At 38.0% G+C, this 21217-nt stretch overlaps 1 protein-coding gene across 1 annotated transcript; it reads left to right on the forward strand.

The window, feature by feature from the left end:
• The first annotated feature begins 1624 nt into the window (after positions 1-1624).
• On the forward strand, positions 1625-8702 carry LOC127988375 (beta-1,3-galactosyltransferase 2). The gene is made up of 2 exons (XM_052591108.1): positions 1625-2290; positions 6470-8702. Exon 2 carries the CDS (start codon positions 6730-6732, stop codon positions 7978-7980), a length of 1251 nt encoding a protein of 416 aa, XP_052447068.1. The 5' UTR covers positions 1625-2290; positions 6470-6729; the 3' UTR covers positions 7981-8702.
• Positions 8703-21217: the final 12515 nt, after the last annotated feature.

The raw sequence follows: 21217 nt of genomic DNA on the forward strand, positions 1-21217 counted from the left end.
TGCTCATGCATATTTCTCTCCTGACTCAGGTTAGACGACTTTTTCACTCGAGAAAGTGATATAATTAGATTATGGACTCATTTTTGATTCACAAGACATTAACTGATGCACTGGCCGTGTTATGGGTTATTGTCGTGGGTAAACTGTTCCTCGTCATGATACTGTGATGGGGACAAGGAGATGAAGGAGCATGGAGGTGAATGGCATTAACATTAAACAGTATTATTTATCCAAAAATTGGAACTACAGACAGGAACTCAAGGGGTTGACATACAAAACCACACAAAAAAACTGAGGACCTGGAACACTTTAAATGCAAATGACATGACGAGAAACACCTGGAACTAATGAAACATAATAACATGAAGAAAACACAGCTGGAAACAAATGGGAAACAATCAGGGAGCAGGAACAGGAAAACCATATAAGGGCATGGAAACACACAGGAGGCAGAACACACACAAAACGCGGAACGGAGTCTGACATTCCTTCAATGTGGAGGCTTCTGATCTTTAAGTTTGTGGGGAAATCAATCTCTCCAGAATCACCTCTTTCTCACTAATACGCTCACGCTGGTCAGGTACCTGAGCTAATGGCTCCCAAAGCACTTCTGTCAACGAGAAGGCTTCTATTAATTATTCAGTCTCTCTATGGCTCTGAAACCACAGTGATACCTAACGTGGTATTCACAACAGTCTGCAGCCAGTGCTGACACAGGGCAAGTCAGCTTTTAGTGTTTTAGTTTTCCCCCCACGGATTGGATAATTAGAAAAATGGTGAAATTAGACACCTTAGAAAAAGTGAAATGTGTTGTAGGCTGATAGACAAAGTGACACAGGGACTAGCCACACAAGCGCTAGCCACATTGTTATTGGGACAGGTCTTAATTTTTTAACCATTTAATTACTATTTATTTTATTATAATAATAATGATGATGATGATGATAACAATACTATTTTTTAACCATTTACATACATAGTAATTGTTTTGTTGATTCAATTTAACTAGTATATATGATGTTAAATATTATTATAAAAAATAACAGTGGAAATTTTATCTTTAAAATAGTACCTTCAAGGAGTATTGCGCCAACTAAAAACTAAACCTAAAAATGCCACGAATTTCTAAATTGTGAATTCCAGACATGGAGATGAATTTACAAAATGACAATTTAGAAATATAATCAACGTAATCATTGGCTGTAAAATATGTTGGTGACAAGACATTTTTAATATGCGAGATATAGTAATCACGCATGACTAGATTAGTAATTCTAATGGAAATTCACTGGTCTAAAGATGTGGGGATCCTTCATTTCACGACATTTGCCATGATATAATACATAGGCGTACTATTGCAAAAATAAAAAATACATTTCGTAAGAATAAACACTGAATGGCATCAATGGCGACAGTTTCTTATCGCCCCATAATGGTGTAGTTACGACATCTACCAGCAGGGGCTACATTTTTAAGCTTACCAGCCAAACCTTGGCCCCTTGGCGAGTTAAATCCGTTCATTCACTGCTCTCGGACACAGGAGTGAGGGTTTGGCTATGTTTGTGAGGAGTGGGAGTGATTCTAAATGGATCACGTGGGATTCTCCCTTAAGTATATGGTGACGTCGCAGGGGCTCAGTCAGTCAGCGGAGAGTCGTCATTTCAACAGCTGCTTCCCCTCCCACTAGCCCACCCCACACATCATTTGAGAAAGAGGAGAGGCTTTGCTGCCTTCTACTGCACTTCAGGGTCGTGTTCCGTTAGACCAGGCACGGAGAGGCCTTTTGCTGCCATATTCTGGCAGGAACAACACGCGACAGCCACCCTACTCGCTTACCGCCGATGTTTTTTTTCCCCCCCTTTACTTAACTGGACATACCTCATGACTGCAGGCGCGCGACGCGGAGTGTGACCGTTGAAGTTCTTGTTCTTTTTCCGTCATCATAAATTCTCAATTCCCGCCTCTAGCCGCTGTTCATATTACAGGCATCCGCTGTTTAACTGAAGAAGGAGCGAAAGTAGCGGTCTCAGTGGCAGTTAACGGGAGATGCAGCCTAACGTTAACGTGTGCGGCGTCAGACAACAATAGCTCCTGACAGATGGAAGGAGGGGTTTTGCTCTACGATTTCAAGATGGAAAACGAAGAAATAAGCCTAAGTTCTTGCGAATAGCGCGAGGGGAAGTGAAGAGGTGGTTTATCGTCGGTTTTTCGGTGGTGTCGGAAGGAATGATGGCGCGCGGTGCGGTTCGACAGACGGCGCGCGCATCTTTCCACTCTGTCACAGAGTGAGGTAGGTCTAATAATATATAGATATCTCAATTTAATACTGTTTTTCATTTGTCTAATTAATCTTTGCCGTCCTCTAAAGGTAAAAAGCTCGGTTATGAGCCCTATAACATACTGAAGAAGATCAGTAAGTAGTTCGAACCCAAGTTGTTTGTAAACAGCATGGACTTAAAGGACAATGCAGGAGACTTGATTCAAATGCTTGAGGACTGTTCACTCCAGGAGTCTTAAAAATAGATACAAATCTCCTCCCTCTTATGTTTTGGTTAACCAAGAAAAATGGTAAATGTTGCCAGTTGGTGAAAATGTGGTCAAGTGGCCCAGATCTAGCTAACCTGTGAGCAGTGATGTAGGAAAGCACCACCGCTGCCCAGTGAGAGGGACTTTTGCAAGCTAACCACTACCTACAACTCTGCTCGCAAGCACGTTTAAGTCACTGTGATATTAATAAAGAACCGGTTGGACTTTGCCCCCATGTTCTAAAACTACTTACCATCTTTCTTAAAGTTACCCAAGTAAAAAAAAACATTAGGTGTGAAATACAAATCGAAACCGAAAGGATTAATGCAGGGCCTTTTTAGTAAAAGTAATGCATCAAATATGCAGTTCGTTAAAAGGACTGTAACATTGTTCAGCACCGACGCAGGCAGATTGTGACAGTAATATGCTTGAATCAACAAAACTATTTGCTCGCATGGGAGATGAGATGTCACATTAGTCACATAAGCCATATTGACATTTGAAAAAACAAACAGACAATTGAAACAACTGCTGAAGTATGCAGGGGCCAAGATGTATGCTGGCATGCTTCAGTCTCGTACAAATTATTCCACCAGGTGTGTGTGTGTGTGTGTGTGTGTTAAATTTGGCCACAGTTCTCTTTTAGCAGAACTAGGAGGATGGTATTCATCTCAGTCCAAGTTATGGATGACAGATGCTCTGAAAAAAAAAATGCTTTGAGCTGCAACCTCACGATATATGATTCATTAAACTCACCTTTCAAAGGAACATTCACAAACTTCTGAATGAGGTTTTTAAAGACCCTGGCATTTGAGTAATGGATGCAATTATATGTCATGAACGGCCAGAATGTGTCCCAGTAAGGGCCATATTACCAGGCTTAAGCAAACATTAAAATGTGGTGTCATATCTAGTACATACATACTTATATATATATATAACACAACCATCAAAGATATGAACAGTGACTATGCGAATGCAGAACCTATGATGAGTGATTTCACATGGGACACTCAATGTCAAATTAATCATTCCATCTGGGAGAATCATTAGCGCATATGGAGATTTACTGAATCCGGTGCACATTTGTTGTGATTGTCGATTGCATTTATTGCCCTCTGTATATTTATTTTTAAAATGCCATCCAGAATCTTTCTTATCACTTATTCATTGGCTTGGCCATTTTTGTTATTGTTAAAAGGTGTACGTTCAGATTATGGCTAAATGCATTAACCTAAACTTATCTTACAAAAACATTATTATGCATGCAAATTATTCATAATATTAGGCTTACAAATGGGTGTCATTGCAAATGCATGTCCTATTTAGAGAGACATGATACCTTTCACTTATTAAATTGAAAACGGTTTTTACATGGATAGTCATTAGAAACGTTTCTCAGCAATGCATTGGTTATGGAAAAAAAATGTTTAGCAAAAACCTGTGGGAGCAAGTGCATTAAAAAGCTCCTGCTTTTATTATTGTACGGTAGACTGATTGCTGAATTACGCTGATCTCCATCATATTAACTTTGTTTGCAGGTGCTTCCTATCAGAAGTCTTGCTCCTCTAATTGCTGACCGCTGTGACCACATCGCGCTCCTAATTTCCCTAACTGTATGAAACGAAAACTGGCGTAGCTGGAAACTAAAATAAAAAGCAGCTGATTTTATGAATTCCTCTCTTTCATTTACAAATACATCAATATTTATTTATTTCTTCTCGTTCCTCCAAACAAGCATGTTAGTGAATTTGGCAAAAACAAAAACACCTAGCGCCCAAGTGAGTGCAGTATGTAGCGTTCTCTAGTGAGGCTCTCATTACAGGATATCAAATGGATGACAAAGGAAACCTTTGGAGCATTTCATTCGCTCTGTTCTGAAGTGTGTTAACCTTTAAAGTAAAGCCAGGCTTAGCCTCTTTCCATCTTACTGTAATTGCCCACGCTGGGTGAGCACATTTGGTTGAAAAGGTTATCATCCTCTGATCCAGCTGTTGCAACAAAACAGGAAACAATCCACAGAGACAAACATTTAGTAGGTAGGTGGAAGGATAGTACATGGCACTCACAAAATAGGCATGAAATAGGGCGTAGAATTATTTTACAAAATTATGTCAGTGAAAGAAGTCAGAAGGTCACACTAAATGTTAATTGAGCTGTGGTTTATATGTTAGCTTGTATGAAGTTTGCACTTTTTTGCAACCCTGTTACCAATATTTGGGACATGCATAAATACAGTTTTAAACCCTATTTCTTGTGGTTTTGTTTTTAACCAATAAACATTACATTACACAAATTATACAGTACCATTAAAATGTTTGGAGTCAGTAAGAATAAAAAAAAAAAAAGAAATTGATAATTTTATTCAGTGAGGATGTATTCAATTTGCCAACAGTTACAGTTTAGACATTTGTAATGTTACAAAATATTTTTGTTTTAAATTCAGATCCTTACAATCATCAAATAATCCTGGATAATTCTTACTATAAAATATTAAGCTGTGCAGCTAATAAAAGAGTAATAATAACAAGTATTTCTTGAGCATCAAATCAGCCTATTTGAATGATTACTGAAGGATCATGTGACACTAAAGATTGGAGTAATGATGCTGAAAATGTAGTTTTGCTGTTGCATGGATAAATTACATTTTAAACCATATTAAAGTAGTAAACATTTTTTTTTATTGTAATGATGTTTCACAATTTTACTTGTTTTACTAAATTTTTCATCAAATAATTGCAGCCTTTGTGTGCATAAAAGACTTGCGACACTTAACCCCAAACTTTTTAACCGTATTTATTTTATTTAATATATTCTAAATTAAGGCATAGATGTGTATGTTCTGTAAATTTTAAAAATGAATATATATATATATATATATATATATATATATATATATATATATATATATATATATATATTATAGTGTAAATGTTCTTAAAATAAGTTGGTTAACAGGGTTGAATTGGTGATCTTGATGAATACAGTCAACACTGCATTTGTATATGAAAATGGAATAAAATAAAAGATAATAATTAGAAAAATAATTAATAGATATTTTATTTAAAATTACCTATTTGTCATGGTATGTTAATGCTCTATGTTGGCTTCTAATTTATGAAATGTCGTATCTTTCTGAAAAATAAAATAAAATAGGACACCAATTTGTGCTGTATTGTCATAGAACATTTATAAGCACTCCCTCTTCTGATGCTCTCAAAACAAGCCCAAACAAAACATGACTTTCAAAAACAAGACCCCTGCCTTACCTTTTTAATAATTTCTCTTCTATTTTTAGACCACCATTACTGGGAGGAAGTTCTAGAATCTAATAACAGTGTGAGAAAGCAATGGTTAAGAGACGAAATTGCTGGCAGGGAGGACTTTCCCTCTGGTGCAGTGTTGATAAGTTTAAGGTGGTGGGTGAATAAGGGGTGAGGGCTGTTATCACTCGCTGCCTATGGCTGCGGATCCTGCAACACTGCTTGCTGGAGCCTGAAAATTCATTTTGACGGATGCTTCCCCTCTCTGGCTGTTAGAGTGCATCTGGGTGGGGAGGTGGCTTAAAGGGCCTCTGAGGCAGTAGTGTTCTCCCTGAATGCCATGTTGTGCAAACCTTCAATTTAAACTCTCACGCAGGGCAGTAAAGGTTAGCTCATGATATGCAGAGACCCCCGTTAGCAATCTCCCTCACAGTGTTGCCATATACCGCAGATGCAGAAGACTGGAAAATCATAATGTTAGTGGTGTAGAGAGAATATTTTTGCTGTCGTAAACCTAGGTTGTATCAAAAATCACCAATGAATTTGCAGGTGATGTCATTGGCAACATTACTTTAACTGTAGCTGTACACAGCTCATGAATGTAATTTAAGATATTCTGCTATCCATTGTACTGAGACACTCCTCAGTATTACTCATTGTTTTTCTCTCCTCATTCTTAGAGCACAGATACATCAGTCTGAGGAAGCAGTCGTCCTTCAGAAGGGAACTGCCCCAAAGCATGACCGTCTGTCACTGGGGAGGGCCAGAGAAACGCATTCCTGCAACTCTCATGAACAGTTTGTCATCCCCCTCGTAGGTCCACCTGCGGCCCTGAACACACCCATCTGCCAGCTCAGATAACCCTCAGGCTGTTTGCAACACATGTTTGATGTGATTGGTTGTGACCGCCGCGCTTTGCTAAGCAGCCCCACTCTACATCATGCAGTGGCGTCGGCGTCACTGCTGCCCCATCAAGATGACCTGGAATGTCAAGCGGTCACTCTTCCGCACACATGTAGCAGGCCTTCTCTCGCTGGCCTCAGTCTTTGCCCTCTTTCTCATCTACTGTCACCAGGATTTGCTGCAGGGCCGGAGTTGGTTGCGAGACAACCCCTTGGTTTACACCATGCGGGGTTTGCGCCCCCAAAAGGAGCGTGCGAAGGGAAACCAAAGCTCACTGCGAAGCCTCTGGAAAGACAATGGTTATGTGCTCCCCAAACCGTCTGTTAACTTCAATTTCAGTTCTCACCAGGCTGAGATCACTGCCCGGGGGATAGTAGGGTTGGAGATCTTGCAGAGCGGGAACAACTCGAGCACTAACAGCAACACCAAGAGCTTGCACAGGGAAATGGGTGTGGGAGGGCGTCTAGCAGCCCAGCCTTATAACTGGCTGCTTAATGAGCCCTACAAGTGCAACGAAAGCAGTCCCTTCCTAGTTTTGCTAATTGCTGCTGAGCCAAGGCAGTTGGAGGCAAGGAACGCCATCAGACAGACCTGGGGCAACGAGAGCTTGGCCTTGGGTTATGGGTTTGTGCGACTCTTTCTGTTGGGAAGAATACCGAATGGGTATGCCCAGAGCCCCATTGAGGAGGAGAGCTTGCAGTACCATGACATCATTCAGCAGGACTTCTTGGACACCTATTACAACCTTACCATCAAGACGCTTATGGGCATGAGCTGGGTTGCTCGCTATTGCCCAAACGCCCGCTATGTCATGAAGACGGACAGTGACATGTTTGTCAACACAGAATATCTCATCCAAAAGCTGCTAAAGCCAAACGTGGCACCTCGACAGAATTACTTCACAGGCTACCTAATGAGAGGCTATGCTCCCAACCGCAACAAGGACAGTAAGTGGTACATGCCACCAGAGCTGTATTCCAGCGAGAGATATCCTATCTTTTGCTCTGGGACGGGCTATGTGTTCTCGGGGGACATGGCAGCGAAAATCTACAATGCCTCGTTGAGCATTCGTCGCCTTCACCTCGAGGATGTGTATGTAGGAATTTGCCTGGCCAAACTGCGGATCGACCCAATGCCACCACCAAATGAGTTTCTCTTCAACCACTGGAGAGTGTCATACTCCAGCTGCAAATACAGTCACCTGATCACCTCTCACCAGTTCCAGCCCAACGAACTCATTAAATACTGGAGTCACTTGCAAAGCAACAAGCACAATCCTTTGCCTTAACATGGCGAAGGATAAGAGCGGGCGAACACGCCATAGGAAGTTGCAGTGGGAAGGTTTCCGGTGATTAGCCAGGGCTCAGGGTGCAGTAGTGTTACCACAGCATGTGCAAAATTCAGCAGTTTATGAGGTAGGAAACAGCACAGTGTTTTTGGTATTGTGTATCAAAACTATTTTTATTTCAGAGAGATGTTATGTATTGTAATCCTGTCTTTTTAAAAGGAAGTGAGAGACATCTATGTGTGCAATATCTAGCATGCACAACAATAACCATCCGATGGCGGTACCGCCATTTTCAGGTGCCAATTAACGGAGACATATTAAGAGGCTGCCGAACTTCCTCTTCAAGCTAACGATCAAGTGGTATTACTAAGGGCCGGTTTTATCAAGATCCTCACTGTTTCTGTAAACAAAAGAAGAAAAAATTGGTAATATCATATGGTGGTGTATCTGTACTGTGACACATTTGATTCTCAATGATGTCCACCCCTGACATTAAGAGATGATGTTAATTTTTCTATCTACCTATAACCTGAAAATGGTTTACAGTTTCCAAACCAAATTAAAAACGGTATGTGTTAAAGAAAATATATGGAATTTAATTGCATCATAGATGTCAGATATGATTCAAATAATATTTTTCAAAGCTTTACAAAGACTAAATATACAGGTCTGCCCTTGATTAGGGCAAGTTAAAACTATTTATTAAATGTATTTCTTAAGCACATTGTCTCAGAGGTGTGGTCTCTTCCAGTGTTGTTCAAATTATGTGAAATTATCCAAATAATTATCAGCCTGAACAGAAACCCTATTTTACAATGTAATTATTTAGATCAGAACACATTTCGCTAAGCAAATTCAATAAAATAACCCACAAACAGACAATGAAAAACATGAAGAGTTGAAAGCATTTTTTGTTACCTCAGTGACCCCCAGCGGCATAAACCTTGACGGGAGACTGGAGATTCGATCAAATAAACATTATTGCAAATAATTCATTTCTAATTGACTTTTACAGACAGTTGCGCCCTTCGTTTGCAAAACTAAAAATATCTTAGTTGTCAAAATCTGCTTAATTCATGCAAATTTCAAAACATCATGGAGAAGTATCAACTTCCAAATCACCATTATGTACTCATTAAATTAAAATGAGACTTAAAAAAAATCCCAGAATCATTCCCCAGATGGAACTGAAGACTAATGCGTTAAAGATAAAGTAGATAGTGTTGCTATGGGTCAAAATATATAATTAGTGGGGGGGCTTCACAACACATTAGCTGAGAGTAATCCAATTAAATTGATGCCGGCAACATTTGAAGGGTTTATTTATCATTTTCATTACTCATTTGTCAGTCTAATTTTAATTAACCACATATTCGAGTGACTACGATAAGTGCTAGATGCAGAGTTTGTGCATCAATTTCCGGTGACTCAGAAGACATTTCAAAGTACCCTTCTCACAAATCATAAGCACTTGAGTTTCACAATAACAATTATTGTGGCATAAACCAGTCCCTTATTTTCCAGACCTTTACTTGTTGGAAAAACTTCAGTAATTACTAAAAACTGTAACCGCAAGTGACACTTCTGTGTGATGATATTAGCAACAATAACAGGAAGTGGTAAAGACTAAGAAAAATGAACAAACTTACTTGTGAACTGTAATGACTTGAGAAATTTGTAGTTGTTTATCTCACAATGCAGTCATTGTTTTACCATTTAACTCCGATCATTTGATGAGTTACATGGACCTGAGTTTCACAATATTGTGTCATAGTGAGTTCATTTCCAAGCCTATACTTGTGCTTGAAAAGTTTGTTTCCAACTCGACCCAGAAATACTAAAACAGACTTTGACAGTGGAACCATAACTTTTTGAAGATAAAAGTGAAACTTTACACTAGATTATAAATGGAATAGTTTCACTTGCAAGCTCTTGAGATTTCACAACACTTCTGCCAAATATAAGCACAGTACCAAAAATAAGAAGTGGTAATGACTAGCAAACTTTTTTACAAACTGCAGTAACATGATAATTTTTGGGCAGTCATTTATCTATGGAAATATTTTGTAATCAGATGATTTTATGCATCATATGGTCTATAAAAAAATCACTATATTTAAATGTGACAACGCAACACTCAAAATGTGCAAACTCTTCCAAGGATCAGGAGATTTCAAGAACCTCATTTCTTTAGACCCTAAAACCATCTGTTAAGAATTACATTCTTGGTAGACAGAAGTCAATTCACACAGCAACTTGCAACTCCAGTGCATTGCAATCCATTAAATACTCATCTGTTGTTAAGCATTTATCTCCCTCAATTAATAGGAATCAGAGTTATGGCCAAGGGCGAGAGAATATAACAAAAAGAAGCAATCACAGAGAAAGATTAGCACACTTCACCCACAACACTTTGTCCCACTGATTTACCAGAGAGAGAGAGAGCGAGAAACCAGGGGAAAAAAAAATAACTGGGGGCGAGTGATGAATGAACAGGAAAGAGGCTGTGACTGATCAGTATTGAAAACCTGTGCTGCTCTAAACGTGTGAAAAGTGAACCCGGGAAAAGAACTCTGATGTCCACCATGATGGAGTGGGTCGCCGAAAGCCCGGACCCAGAGACGTGTTTCCAGAAATATAGCAAGTACCAGAGTATGATGAATGTCCCAATAGTGCCAAAAGCCTATTGCACAGCAATGAGTTTGAAGAAGAAAAATTCTCGCTGAATCAGTAGTGAGTGTAATTTTGCTTGTAAATGTTTTGATTCGTAAACATATAAAGCAAATTCAATCAAATTATTCAAGCGTTGTCAATATTTTAAAGGCTAAATCCGTTTTACCAGTGTTTCTTTTTTTAGGTATGGTAATTCCTGAGCCTATGTGCTTCACTGTCTGTGATTTTGAGATGCTGGCGCCTTGCATGTGGAAACAGGTGAGGAATTTGGAATCATAGTTGGGACATGTATAGTCTCAGCCTCAGACGTCACGCCTACGGACTGTTGGCCGAACGTCTGATGCATATGGCACACAAAAGTGGAAATGCTTCAGCAGTGTTGAAATCCTCATCAGACTGGTTGAATTCTACAAGATTTCCGCGAAACGTGTGTCGAGTTCTTTAACGTTCCACTTGGAAACAAAGATACGGTGGCGCCAAACCCCCTCACGAAAGTCAGGATCAACGAAATGCTGGATTTTTAAAAGTATGTGAAATATTTAAAGTTCGCGCTATTGAATCTTTAAAATTTGTCAGAGTTTTACACACTGGTCTGTTATTGTGGTGACATTTCCACTCCTCAAAACATGATGCTGAAATGAAACGATCTGTGATTGGTTGTTTGTCCTGTCGGTCAAACAGCCTTGGCCAATGAAAGCTGCCATAAGATTCCAGACCTTGAGTCTGAACGTCTGGCTATGCGAGACTGGGAGATGTACAACACAGTGCTTAAACTCTCCTTTGTACTCATTAAAAGGATATTTCTTCATTCATATGAATACAATACTTCCCAGCTTTAGAATGACAGTGAATTTGAAGCCCCAAAAAGTGCACAAAGCTTCTTTTGAATAAGAAAAATATCAATTTTTACAAGTTTATAAAGTAAAATCTCTGGCTTTCCCTAACTGTGGCACACGCATTTATGAATGGCGTTTCAGGGGATGACGTAGGAGTAGTGCAATGCTCTCTCTTCTTTGCTACCGCATTCAACACCACATTCAATTACGTCCTAAGTCATCCACTGGAATGCTTCTCTCATAAATGCACGTACAACAGAAGCTAGAGATTAAATAAAAAACTATTTAAATATGGATATTTTTCTTACACAAACACAACACTTCACTTCAGAAGGCCTTTATTAACACCCCTGGAGCCATGTAGAGCACTTTTTATGATGGATGAATGCCCATTCACTGCCATTATAAAGCTTGGAAGACCCAGGACATTTTTTTTTTTAATGTAACTTAAATTGTATTCGCCTAAAAGAAGAAAGTCATTTACACCTAGGATAGCTAGAGGGTGGGTAAATCATGGGGTAAATCGTTTTAATGTGAACTATCCCTTTAAATAACCACTGTGGAATCACAGACTTTTTTTTTTTTCAATAGTGAACGTAACAAAAGATGTGCGAGTAAACCTTTATTAATGGAAATAACCGACAAGCCGGATTAGCCAGAGTGCTTTTTTTTTTTGCAAGGCTACCAGACCAAGGAAAATGTTTCGTTAACGAACACTGTGAATAATTTCAGTCAATTTAGCTAAACCCACTTTTTTCATTAACTCAGACATGTTCATTCAGAGAGCAAATAGGAGCAACATATGAATGTGAACCTGTGAATACAGCATCGGAGTCAACAACATGATGTTCTTTTGTCCATTTCTTTATTATTTTTAGTTTATTTAAAAATTCATTAAAATGCAATCGGTGCATACAGTGACTCGAATAAGCTTTTTGTATGGTGAGCATGTTTTTCATTTCTGAATGAATATTCATTTTCATATTTCTTCGGGTCATAAAATGAAAAGTGTGATAATGTCCTGAACTCACAATGAAGAATAAAAGTGTCATTCAAAAAATTAAATCCTCAATAAAACTGCTGATGATTAGACACCGAACTTTTCTCTTTTTTCTTTATAATGGACACTCTTATTTCCCATTGACTCTATCATTATGATAAATAATAGAACGGAGCAATGCAAGATTATTCCTGTGCAAAACATATCCAATTCTACTCCACCCTGGATCCGATAGAAAAAATGTGTCCTTGTGGATGTTTGCCAAAGTAGAACTGTAGTGAGGAAACATAGCCCTACACCAGCACTTAAGACCATCTCATTTAAAGAGCACAACACTGCACAATTTCTCTGACCAGTAATGGCTATGTTTTCCGGGAGATGTCCAAATGGAAAAATCAATGTGTTGATCTGTTTTGAGCTGTAGAAGGACTTGCTTTCATGATAGCAACACTGCTATAAAAGGCTCTTGAAAAAGCTGACGAGGAACAGACCCCGATGCTATTTTTGACCACATAACAGGTGGCAACTAAGGCCCATCCTTTATAACCCTCATACCTCTGTATCTGTTAAAACACAGCGCAAACAAGCTCTAGATCCAACATAATAGCCTCCAGTGGCCATTTGTTACTTCTGGCTAAATGACTTGTTGCTTCGAAGGATCGTTCACACTGTGTGAACCCTTTGTAACCCAAAGACAAGCTCACACTGATTTCATTTTTTTTTTCTTTTCATCAAATGTCAACTACAACTGATGGCTGACATTTGTTGTAAATATTCCAAACATTGGCTTTCTTCCACAATGTCCTGATTCTGGCAGCAGATAGAGACAGGGTGATGGAGTACAACTGATTATCATGGATCTGTTATCAAAACCAAACACGCAAGAGATCTTCATCAACGGAAGATTATTTACAATTAGCACAATTAATGGGTGCATATCTTTGTGTAATTTCTCATATCCTCCAGTCCGAAGCAATTTTACTCAAGATATTAAATCATAATAGCTGTAAAATGATATTTTATGGCGCATTTTAACAGAAAATCCATTAGAAAATGGACATTTAACTTTTTATACATTTTTGTGTGTGAAAAAAAAGAATCCTTACTGCAACATGAAAAGGCATTCAAGTATATTTTGCACTCAGTTGTTAACTATTGATAAAAACTGAACATTCACAAATATTGAATAAATATTCATATGAGTCTGAATCAAACCTTGAATAACACATGCATTTTTATTGAACGCTATTGGTTGTGTGATAACAAATATCTTGAAAATGTAAAACAATAAAAACCTGACAGTTCTCCTCACATTAACAACAGTAAAATCCCATATTAAAGAGTCCATGGTAAGAAATATGATATAAAATTGTTCATTTTATAAAGATGTTGTTGGCACAGCGGTTCAAACACTTCAAGTTCGCATTAATTTTTTATTGAGCTTTCGATTGATTTAGTGGTCCGCCGAGTCTGTGCCAAAGCGACAAACCTTGACCATTTCTGTTTACAGTGAATTAATAATTTATGACGCTTAGTATTAATGTGAACTTGAGATCATCATAATAGCTCAAACTCTCCGAGAATGCCATGAACAATCATGAAAATCCTCTCGATGTTAATGCTTCCTATGACAAGTTTTGATACACTTGACTGCTCCCCTTTAATAATTTCCAAAAGGAGGAACCCCTGCTATTCTTGGCGGTCATTTATCATACTGGAAAAGCATACTAATCTAAAAAGGGAAATAAGCATGCTGATTGCTGGAGGAACTTAAAGCTTTTATATCTCACTTCCCAAATGAAACACTGTTTCGTATAGTGCACATGGTAACAAACAGCAGACCCCTCAACAAATTCAAGCTGTCAACTGGAGCAAGACTTCAGGGTTGACTGCTCCAGACAGACAGCCAGTATGTCAATCCGGTATGTTGTGCAGAACTTGAGGAAGGCATCCGGGGTCTGTAAAAAGGCCTCTAAAGTCCACAGCTTTCATTATGTGCTCTAGAGGGATTTCAATTAAGCTTTTGAGAAGAGAAAAGCAGGAGCCATATTCAGAGCAGTTCAAACAAGTTCAGTCACGCACAACATCTTTAATAAAGAAGTGCTTGATTTATATAATTTATCTGATCATGTTGACCTTCTTACAACACACTATACAGAGTTCAATGGTTGGGATGGTAGTTACATCACAACTGAGAGAGAAACATTGTGAAAACATTTAGATGAATCCTATTTACACAATTACATAAATAATCAATATTGTTTATATGGTCATATGCATTTGAAAATGTAGTAATATTTTCTATATTTAAGTTGAATACTTGAGAACTTAGTTCAAACTTATCTATTTAGTTAGTTTAAACAAGTTCAGTCGTGCACTAAAAGTGATGAATTAATAAAAAAATGGATGATTTTCGAAAGAGGGATACTAATGTAAACAAGGAAATGCTTCTTGAACTGTGTGAAGTTTTGTTTATGCGGTCGGCAAACTTTCTTACAACACATTTTTTTTATATTCCCACTAGTCAGTCTATGTCAAAGTTCAACATATACATCACAGGAAACCCCTGTCACTTACTGTATGTAATATTTTTTTATTACAAATCAAGATATTAATTCAATAATTTTGGGTTACATGGTTCAGAACTCTGGGTTACAGCACACCCGATTAAGATAACCAGCTTGTTTGAAGAGAGGCCCATGCATGAATGTGTTCCAGTTCACATGAAGTGCTTCTTGAACTGTTTGCAGTGTGGTTTATGTGGTTGGCTCAACTCTACTGTGACACAACACAATAGAGAAAAAAAAAAGTTTTTTTTTTTTTTTTTTTTCTTTTGCACTGCCACTAGTTACTCAACTAACAATGCCCTACATACACACACATCACAAGAGAATTCTCTCTTTTTTTTACCTCAAAAGTAAAAAATCTGAAATCTAATAATAATATTAGTTCAATAATTCTGGGTTAGATGAGATGGTTGTTCTGAAAATGACACAACAACTCAGGGACAGAAACATGCAAAATCTATATACAGTACATCATATTCCCACAAATAAATATTTTATATTGTTCATTCATTCCTTTTTCTCAAAAGCAGTACAATTTTCATAGATTAACATTGAAAATGTAGCAAGATGTCAAACTTGATTTATTTATGTTCATAGATTATAAGTCACTTCTCTATGTAAAATGGCACATTTTTTAAGTAAAAATGCTATTCATCCGCCTTCTTGAGCAGCACTTGGCTGTACCCTCCTCTGTGGCAGACACTTTCTTTCTATTGTTCCTCAGAATCACCTTTCGTGAGGTGTTTCTGTTGCGGAAGCACTTGATTAATTTCCTCAATCTCCTCCAGATACAGTTCCATGCACAGTTAAAGTACCAATGGCGAGAGTTTTCCGGCCCCTTCCCGTTGCTCCTTCTCGCAGGACTTATTACTATGCATGGCGATCTTTGTTTTGCGAGGTCAGGCTCCAGAGGTGCAGGCAGGGTGCGAAGCTCGCCATCTTCCCTCTCCATCCTCCCCTCCGCTCTTGCAGATAATGAAGTCAAAAGTTTGAAAAGGAAATGGCGCCATTCTTGGTTTTATGATAATTGGCCCATCTGTCATTCCATTAATAAAGCGGATCAGCTCAATGTGTTTGGAGCGAGCGCTGTTGGGAAGCTGGGCAGGGCGCATCCAGGAATGACAGGAAAAACAAATTACTTCCTCCGCTCCACGGGCACGGATTCTTCAAGCTTGAACATGGCACGTTGTACGGCGAACGCATGAGAGGCGGCTGTTTTTGAAGACATCTTGCCCTGCATTAGGAGATGATCACAATAACGGAATGAGCATTTGAAATGCGTCTGTAGTGTGAACAGCTTTTCTTGGCTGTTTATCTGAAGACGAGCGATGTTCACGGGTGGGTGACGGCTTCAGATCTCGGAGCCAGAGGGTCTTGGGCCTTGGGTTTCGGATCCACCGAAGGCTACGGCGTAACCGGGCTGTTGCATTGCCATGGTAACCAACCACTGATCTGCGAAGTTGTGGTGGAGAGGAGTGGCAGTGACAGAGAAATGACAGACACATCACAGCACACATGAGGAGAGGAAGAGTATAAGAGAGACGGATAGAGAGAATGATATATGCAATGGAGAAAGACACCTGTGGTGGACTGAGTGGAAAGAAATGGAGAATGTATGGGTGTGTGATTCATATACGTTAACTTGGCAAGTAAAGGCCTGCTCACACCAAGAACGATAGCTATATTCGCGTTCACACCAGATAACGATTATGACGTATTTGCATTCACACCAGATAACGATAATGACCTGTTTATTCGTAGCTCGTGTGCTGCAGTTATAAAAGCCATGTATACACACATGAAACCCCTAAATAACGATTTTGGTATCGTCAATTTGTAACCGAAGTAAAATTACCACAACCAAACACGAAACAGTTTTGTGTTTGGATTGCTACTTTGCAGAGCGCATGCTTAAAGGGTTGCGTGTCCACTTATTTTAAGTGACACTTATTATGTAACTTTGGTCTTGTTTTATGGGCTGAGCTCGTTAAGTGATCCCGTTTATGGAGTTCCTAGAGTGGTGCAGGTATGACGCCAGAACCCAGATGCCTAATTCGCTGCTAGTTCCTTTGTGATCTTCCTTTGGGGTTTTATAATGGGATGTTTCAATCAAGTCAAATAAAGCTTTTGGAAAACATAACTTACTTGTGTAGACATGATGATACTTTCTAAAATGTAAACTGCACACACCCAGACGGGAAACATGACTTTTGAAGCAGTAATGTTTATTTTAAACTCTTTCCCTACAATAGACAATATTTCCTTTCATTTATGAGACAATGCTTCCCAGCCATTGGCAGAACTTTCCGAAATTTATGAGACAATGCTTCTCGCCATTGACGGAATTTTCCGTCTATTACGAGACAGAGCTTCCCCTCCATTGATGGAATTTTGTGTCTGATCACCAAATATTAGTCATTATATATATTAAAACTGCCTAATGTTACCAAATGAAATGAAGATTCAAGAAGTGGTATAGGACTGTGTGAGCTGTGGAAGTGTTAATGGAAGCAATCCACTTGATCTGAATCTGATCCAAACGTAGTCTTTGACAAAAACACGACTTTCTCAGCTTTTTGTTCAAAATGAAACTTACCCACATTTAAGTGTTGATAAAAATAGATTGCATCTAAAATCTTTTTTTGTTTTGTTTTGTTTGTTTAAATGCAGATGCTCTGTTCTTCGTTTTGACAATATTGAAATATTCTCGGGGCTCTCGTGAGAAATTGCCTAATTGCCTAAACCTGTACAAAGTGAATACATTTCAAGGAAATCTACAAATAGATATAAACACATATTAGATTAGATTATTATCCTTGAAAAAATGACTCACTTCATCCTAAAAGCCGCTGAAGGAAATGTTTTGAGGAAGTTGATCTTTAAAAAGGCCATTTTTTCTGGAACAACTTATTTTTTTTAGTATGTGTTTCCTGATGAAATTCCATCCATTCTAGTAAAAATTCAGCAAAAATAATCACTTATGTGACTATTTGAGATCATATTTAAAGGCAAACACACCTCATTTTATTTAAATAAATGAGAGCAAAGTCACATTTACCATTGCTTTGCTAATTTCCTGGGGAGAAATCCACCCATTCAATAGGACTTAATGCGATCAGGAATTTTAAGTAAAGGCAAACGATTCCCCTCGTGTTTACATTTGTCACCTCAGTTCATCACGCTAACCAACAGAAAACTGCTAGGTTTAAAATTTACTTTTGCCTGAACTACTCTCTATACATGACTACACTTTTAACAATATACCTTCCAATGAAATTACACAAGTTTTTTTTTTTTTTTTTTTTTTTTTTTACTAAAACAGTTTATATGCCTAGCACAATTAAAACTGCACAGGCAGTAAACAACACATTTAATTAAAAGAGTTGTTTGTATACATATTCTATTGATTGTGACAACAGTTTTTCATTAAATTACGAAATGTATTTTCATAGTTTACTGATACACTTCTACCTTTTTTGAATGGGGTTTTGAAACAATGCTAACAGCACATGCTAATAAACAGTAGCTGGTGCGAAGTAAAGGAGGGAACATGCTTGTCATTTAACACTGATGTGTTTTACTGTGAAAAGAAAAAGATTATAGAAAACTTGATAAGGAGATGCTGCAAGGTCATCGCAATTCCTGTCTGAGATAAAGTAGTCAAGCTTTTGGCGGGCAGAAGGAGTCTCTGAAGCCAACTGATAAAAGCTCCAACGCTGAGGATACTGAACGTCTTAGGTGGAAAGGTACCGATAACATAGATGGGCCTTAAGATCCAGGCCATCTATTTGGAGGGGAAATGAAAGGCTGACAAATCAAGTGACAAATTGATACGATTGAGATTACCTTCAAAGCGTACACTCAGTATGGAGACGAGAGGGTTTATCTAGAATATTTCAGGTGTCAGCTTCCTCCTCCATTTAGGTTTCTTATTTATTTTTTTAGAACTACAGAAAATCTGTTCAATATACTATAATGTGCCTGTCATGTCGTCTTGTTGGGGTGGGGGGGGCTGATGGGGGGTTCGCAGAAATGTCATAGAAGAGTCTTTTTCCCCCCTCCAAAATAAACTTTTAATCAGAAGAAGCTTTTATGCTTTTAAAGGTTCCACGTGGAACCATAAATGCCAATAAGTTTCCTTTTAAGAGTGTACATTTATGTCTGGCCCTTTAAAATACTGATATAGTTTTTCATTTTATATACCATGTCTATTTGGTTTTGTTTTCAATCGAGAATTTTTTATTTAAATACATTGAGTTCTAAATTCTAATCTTTACTAAAGTTAGCTTTAGTATTTTTCTAAGATATTGGATTATTTGAATATTAGGTCACGCTTCATTTTAAGGTCCAGTTTATCGCCATCAGCAAACCATTGACTTTTGGCCGAATAAGCTCCTAATTTGCTGCTTATTAATGCTTATTAACTATCACAATTCCTAGACTGATTGATTTATGATTGTGACACTGATCTTTTTTTGGGATATCCTAAAAGAGCTTGGCTAGGATAATAGGTTAAACTGTTAACTTGCTCAAAAACCCATATAATATTTTTAACAACCATCAATGAAATAAGGAAACTAAGGAACTTAAGTATAAACAGATAAAAGACTTGGTAAGATAGTCCAATGAATTGCCATTATATAAATAGAGCGGGAAACTAGAACAAAAACAACAGGAAATGGAAAAAAAGAAAAGAAAAACTAAAAGTCAGTGATAATGAAAACAAAACTGACATTATTGTTCATGACAATTATTCATTTAAACACCTAAACCCAAAGTATACTTAAGTTTTCACAAGTAGGAGGAAGTATTATTATGGTTTATGTATTCGTATTTTGTCCAGAAACCGCAGTTTAAAGTTCAAATGCCTTAATGATGGATTTGTTTCTCAAAAACAAGTAACTTTTAGCTTCCAAAGTCGTTAATTGATGGACTGGAGTTGTTTGGATGTACTTTGATGTTTTTATCTGCTGTTTGGACTCCCATTCTGACGGCACCCATTCACTGCAAGTGATCCATTGGAGAGCAAGCGATGGAATGCTACATTTCTCCAAATCTGTTCTGATTAAGAAAGAAACTCATCTTGGATGGCCTGAGGGTGAGAACATTTTCAGCAAACTTACATTTTTGAGTGAACTGTTCCTTTAAGAAGTAGCCCATGCCTGTTTTGTCCTCTATCAACTGAAGGTTTTTTTTGGACATGGGGAACTCTTGATACACAACAGAACCAGCCATGTACCTTTGAAAAGCAGTAAAGCCTCCATGACATATTGCTTTCTCCTCCCAATCAAAATGTGATTCACACTTTTTTCACACCTGGAACTGTTCAATTATGGGGCGCCACACTCGGGTGGAGGTATCTATTTCCCCCAGCCCCTCTTTGGGGTGTATTTCATTTGCCTTCTTGAATGGACACCAGTGGATTACTGCACTCAAGAAGCTGTGAAATCCCTTCTGAGACCTTGAACAACTGGGATCACTAGTGTGTGCTCTTTCAACAAATGCCACCAAGGGCAAACCATCCCTCCTGAATACAGACGAGAAGCCCCCGCTATACAGTACTATTAAAACACACTGTATATTTTTTTTATTCAAATCCCACTTGAGTAATTTCCTGATCCCAGCAAAATTAAAAATTTAATATTTAGCCTTTTATCAAAGTTATCTCCACTCCTCTGTGTCTTTCTTTTTTTTAATTCTTATTATTTTCTCTAATTCATGTTCCTTTACTGTTCTCCTGTGTCTTTTTATCTTTCATTTCTGTTCTCTTACCTTTGATCTCATTTATGGCTCATATCATTTCTCTACTTTATTTCAGCTGAATTACATTTCCTGATGTTTTCATGTGGCAGAAGCAAACAAATCAAATGTTGGTTTGTTTTATTTGCAGATGAGCTGTTGGTGTGATGTACTGTAACAATTTGTGTTTGTACATTAAAGAAAAACAGCTTTTTTAAGTAATGATAATAGTGGGAATTGGTGAACCCTTGGTGAATTTTTTCCTGACCTGTGCATAAATTTACTTGCTTGTTATTGCTAATATGGCTTGGTTTGTTTCACTTTATTTTCTATTTTTAAAAGTCTGATTACTGATAGTAATAGTACAGATTACTGTAAAGCTAAACATGTTAAATCTGGGAAGGCCTAGAAAGCCATGTCGA

This window comes from Carassius gibelio, chromosome B22 (assembly GCF_023724105.1).
Source record: "Carassius gibelio isolate Cgi1373 ecotype wild population from Czech Republic chromosome B22, carGib1.2-hapl.c, whole genome shotgun sequence".
Classification (NCBI taxonomy): domain Eukaryota; kingdom Metazoa; phylum Chordata; class Actinopteri; order Cypriniformes; family Cyprinidae; genus Carassius; species Carassius gibelio.

Coding starts and splice junctions, on each gene's coding strand:
- LOC127988375 (XM_052591108.1), top strand. CDS start 6,730: ATGCAGTGGCGTCGGCGTCACTGCTGCCCCATCAAGATGACCTGGAAT.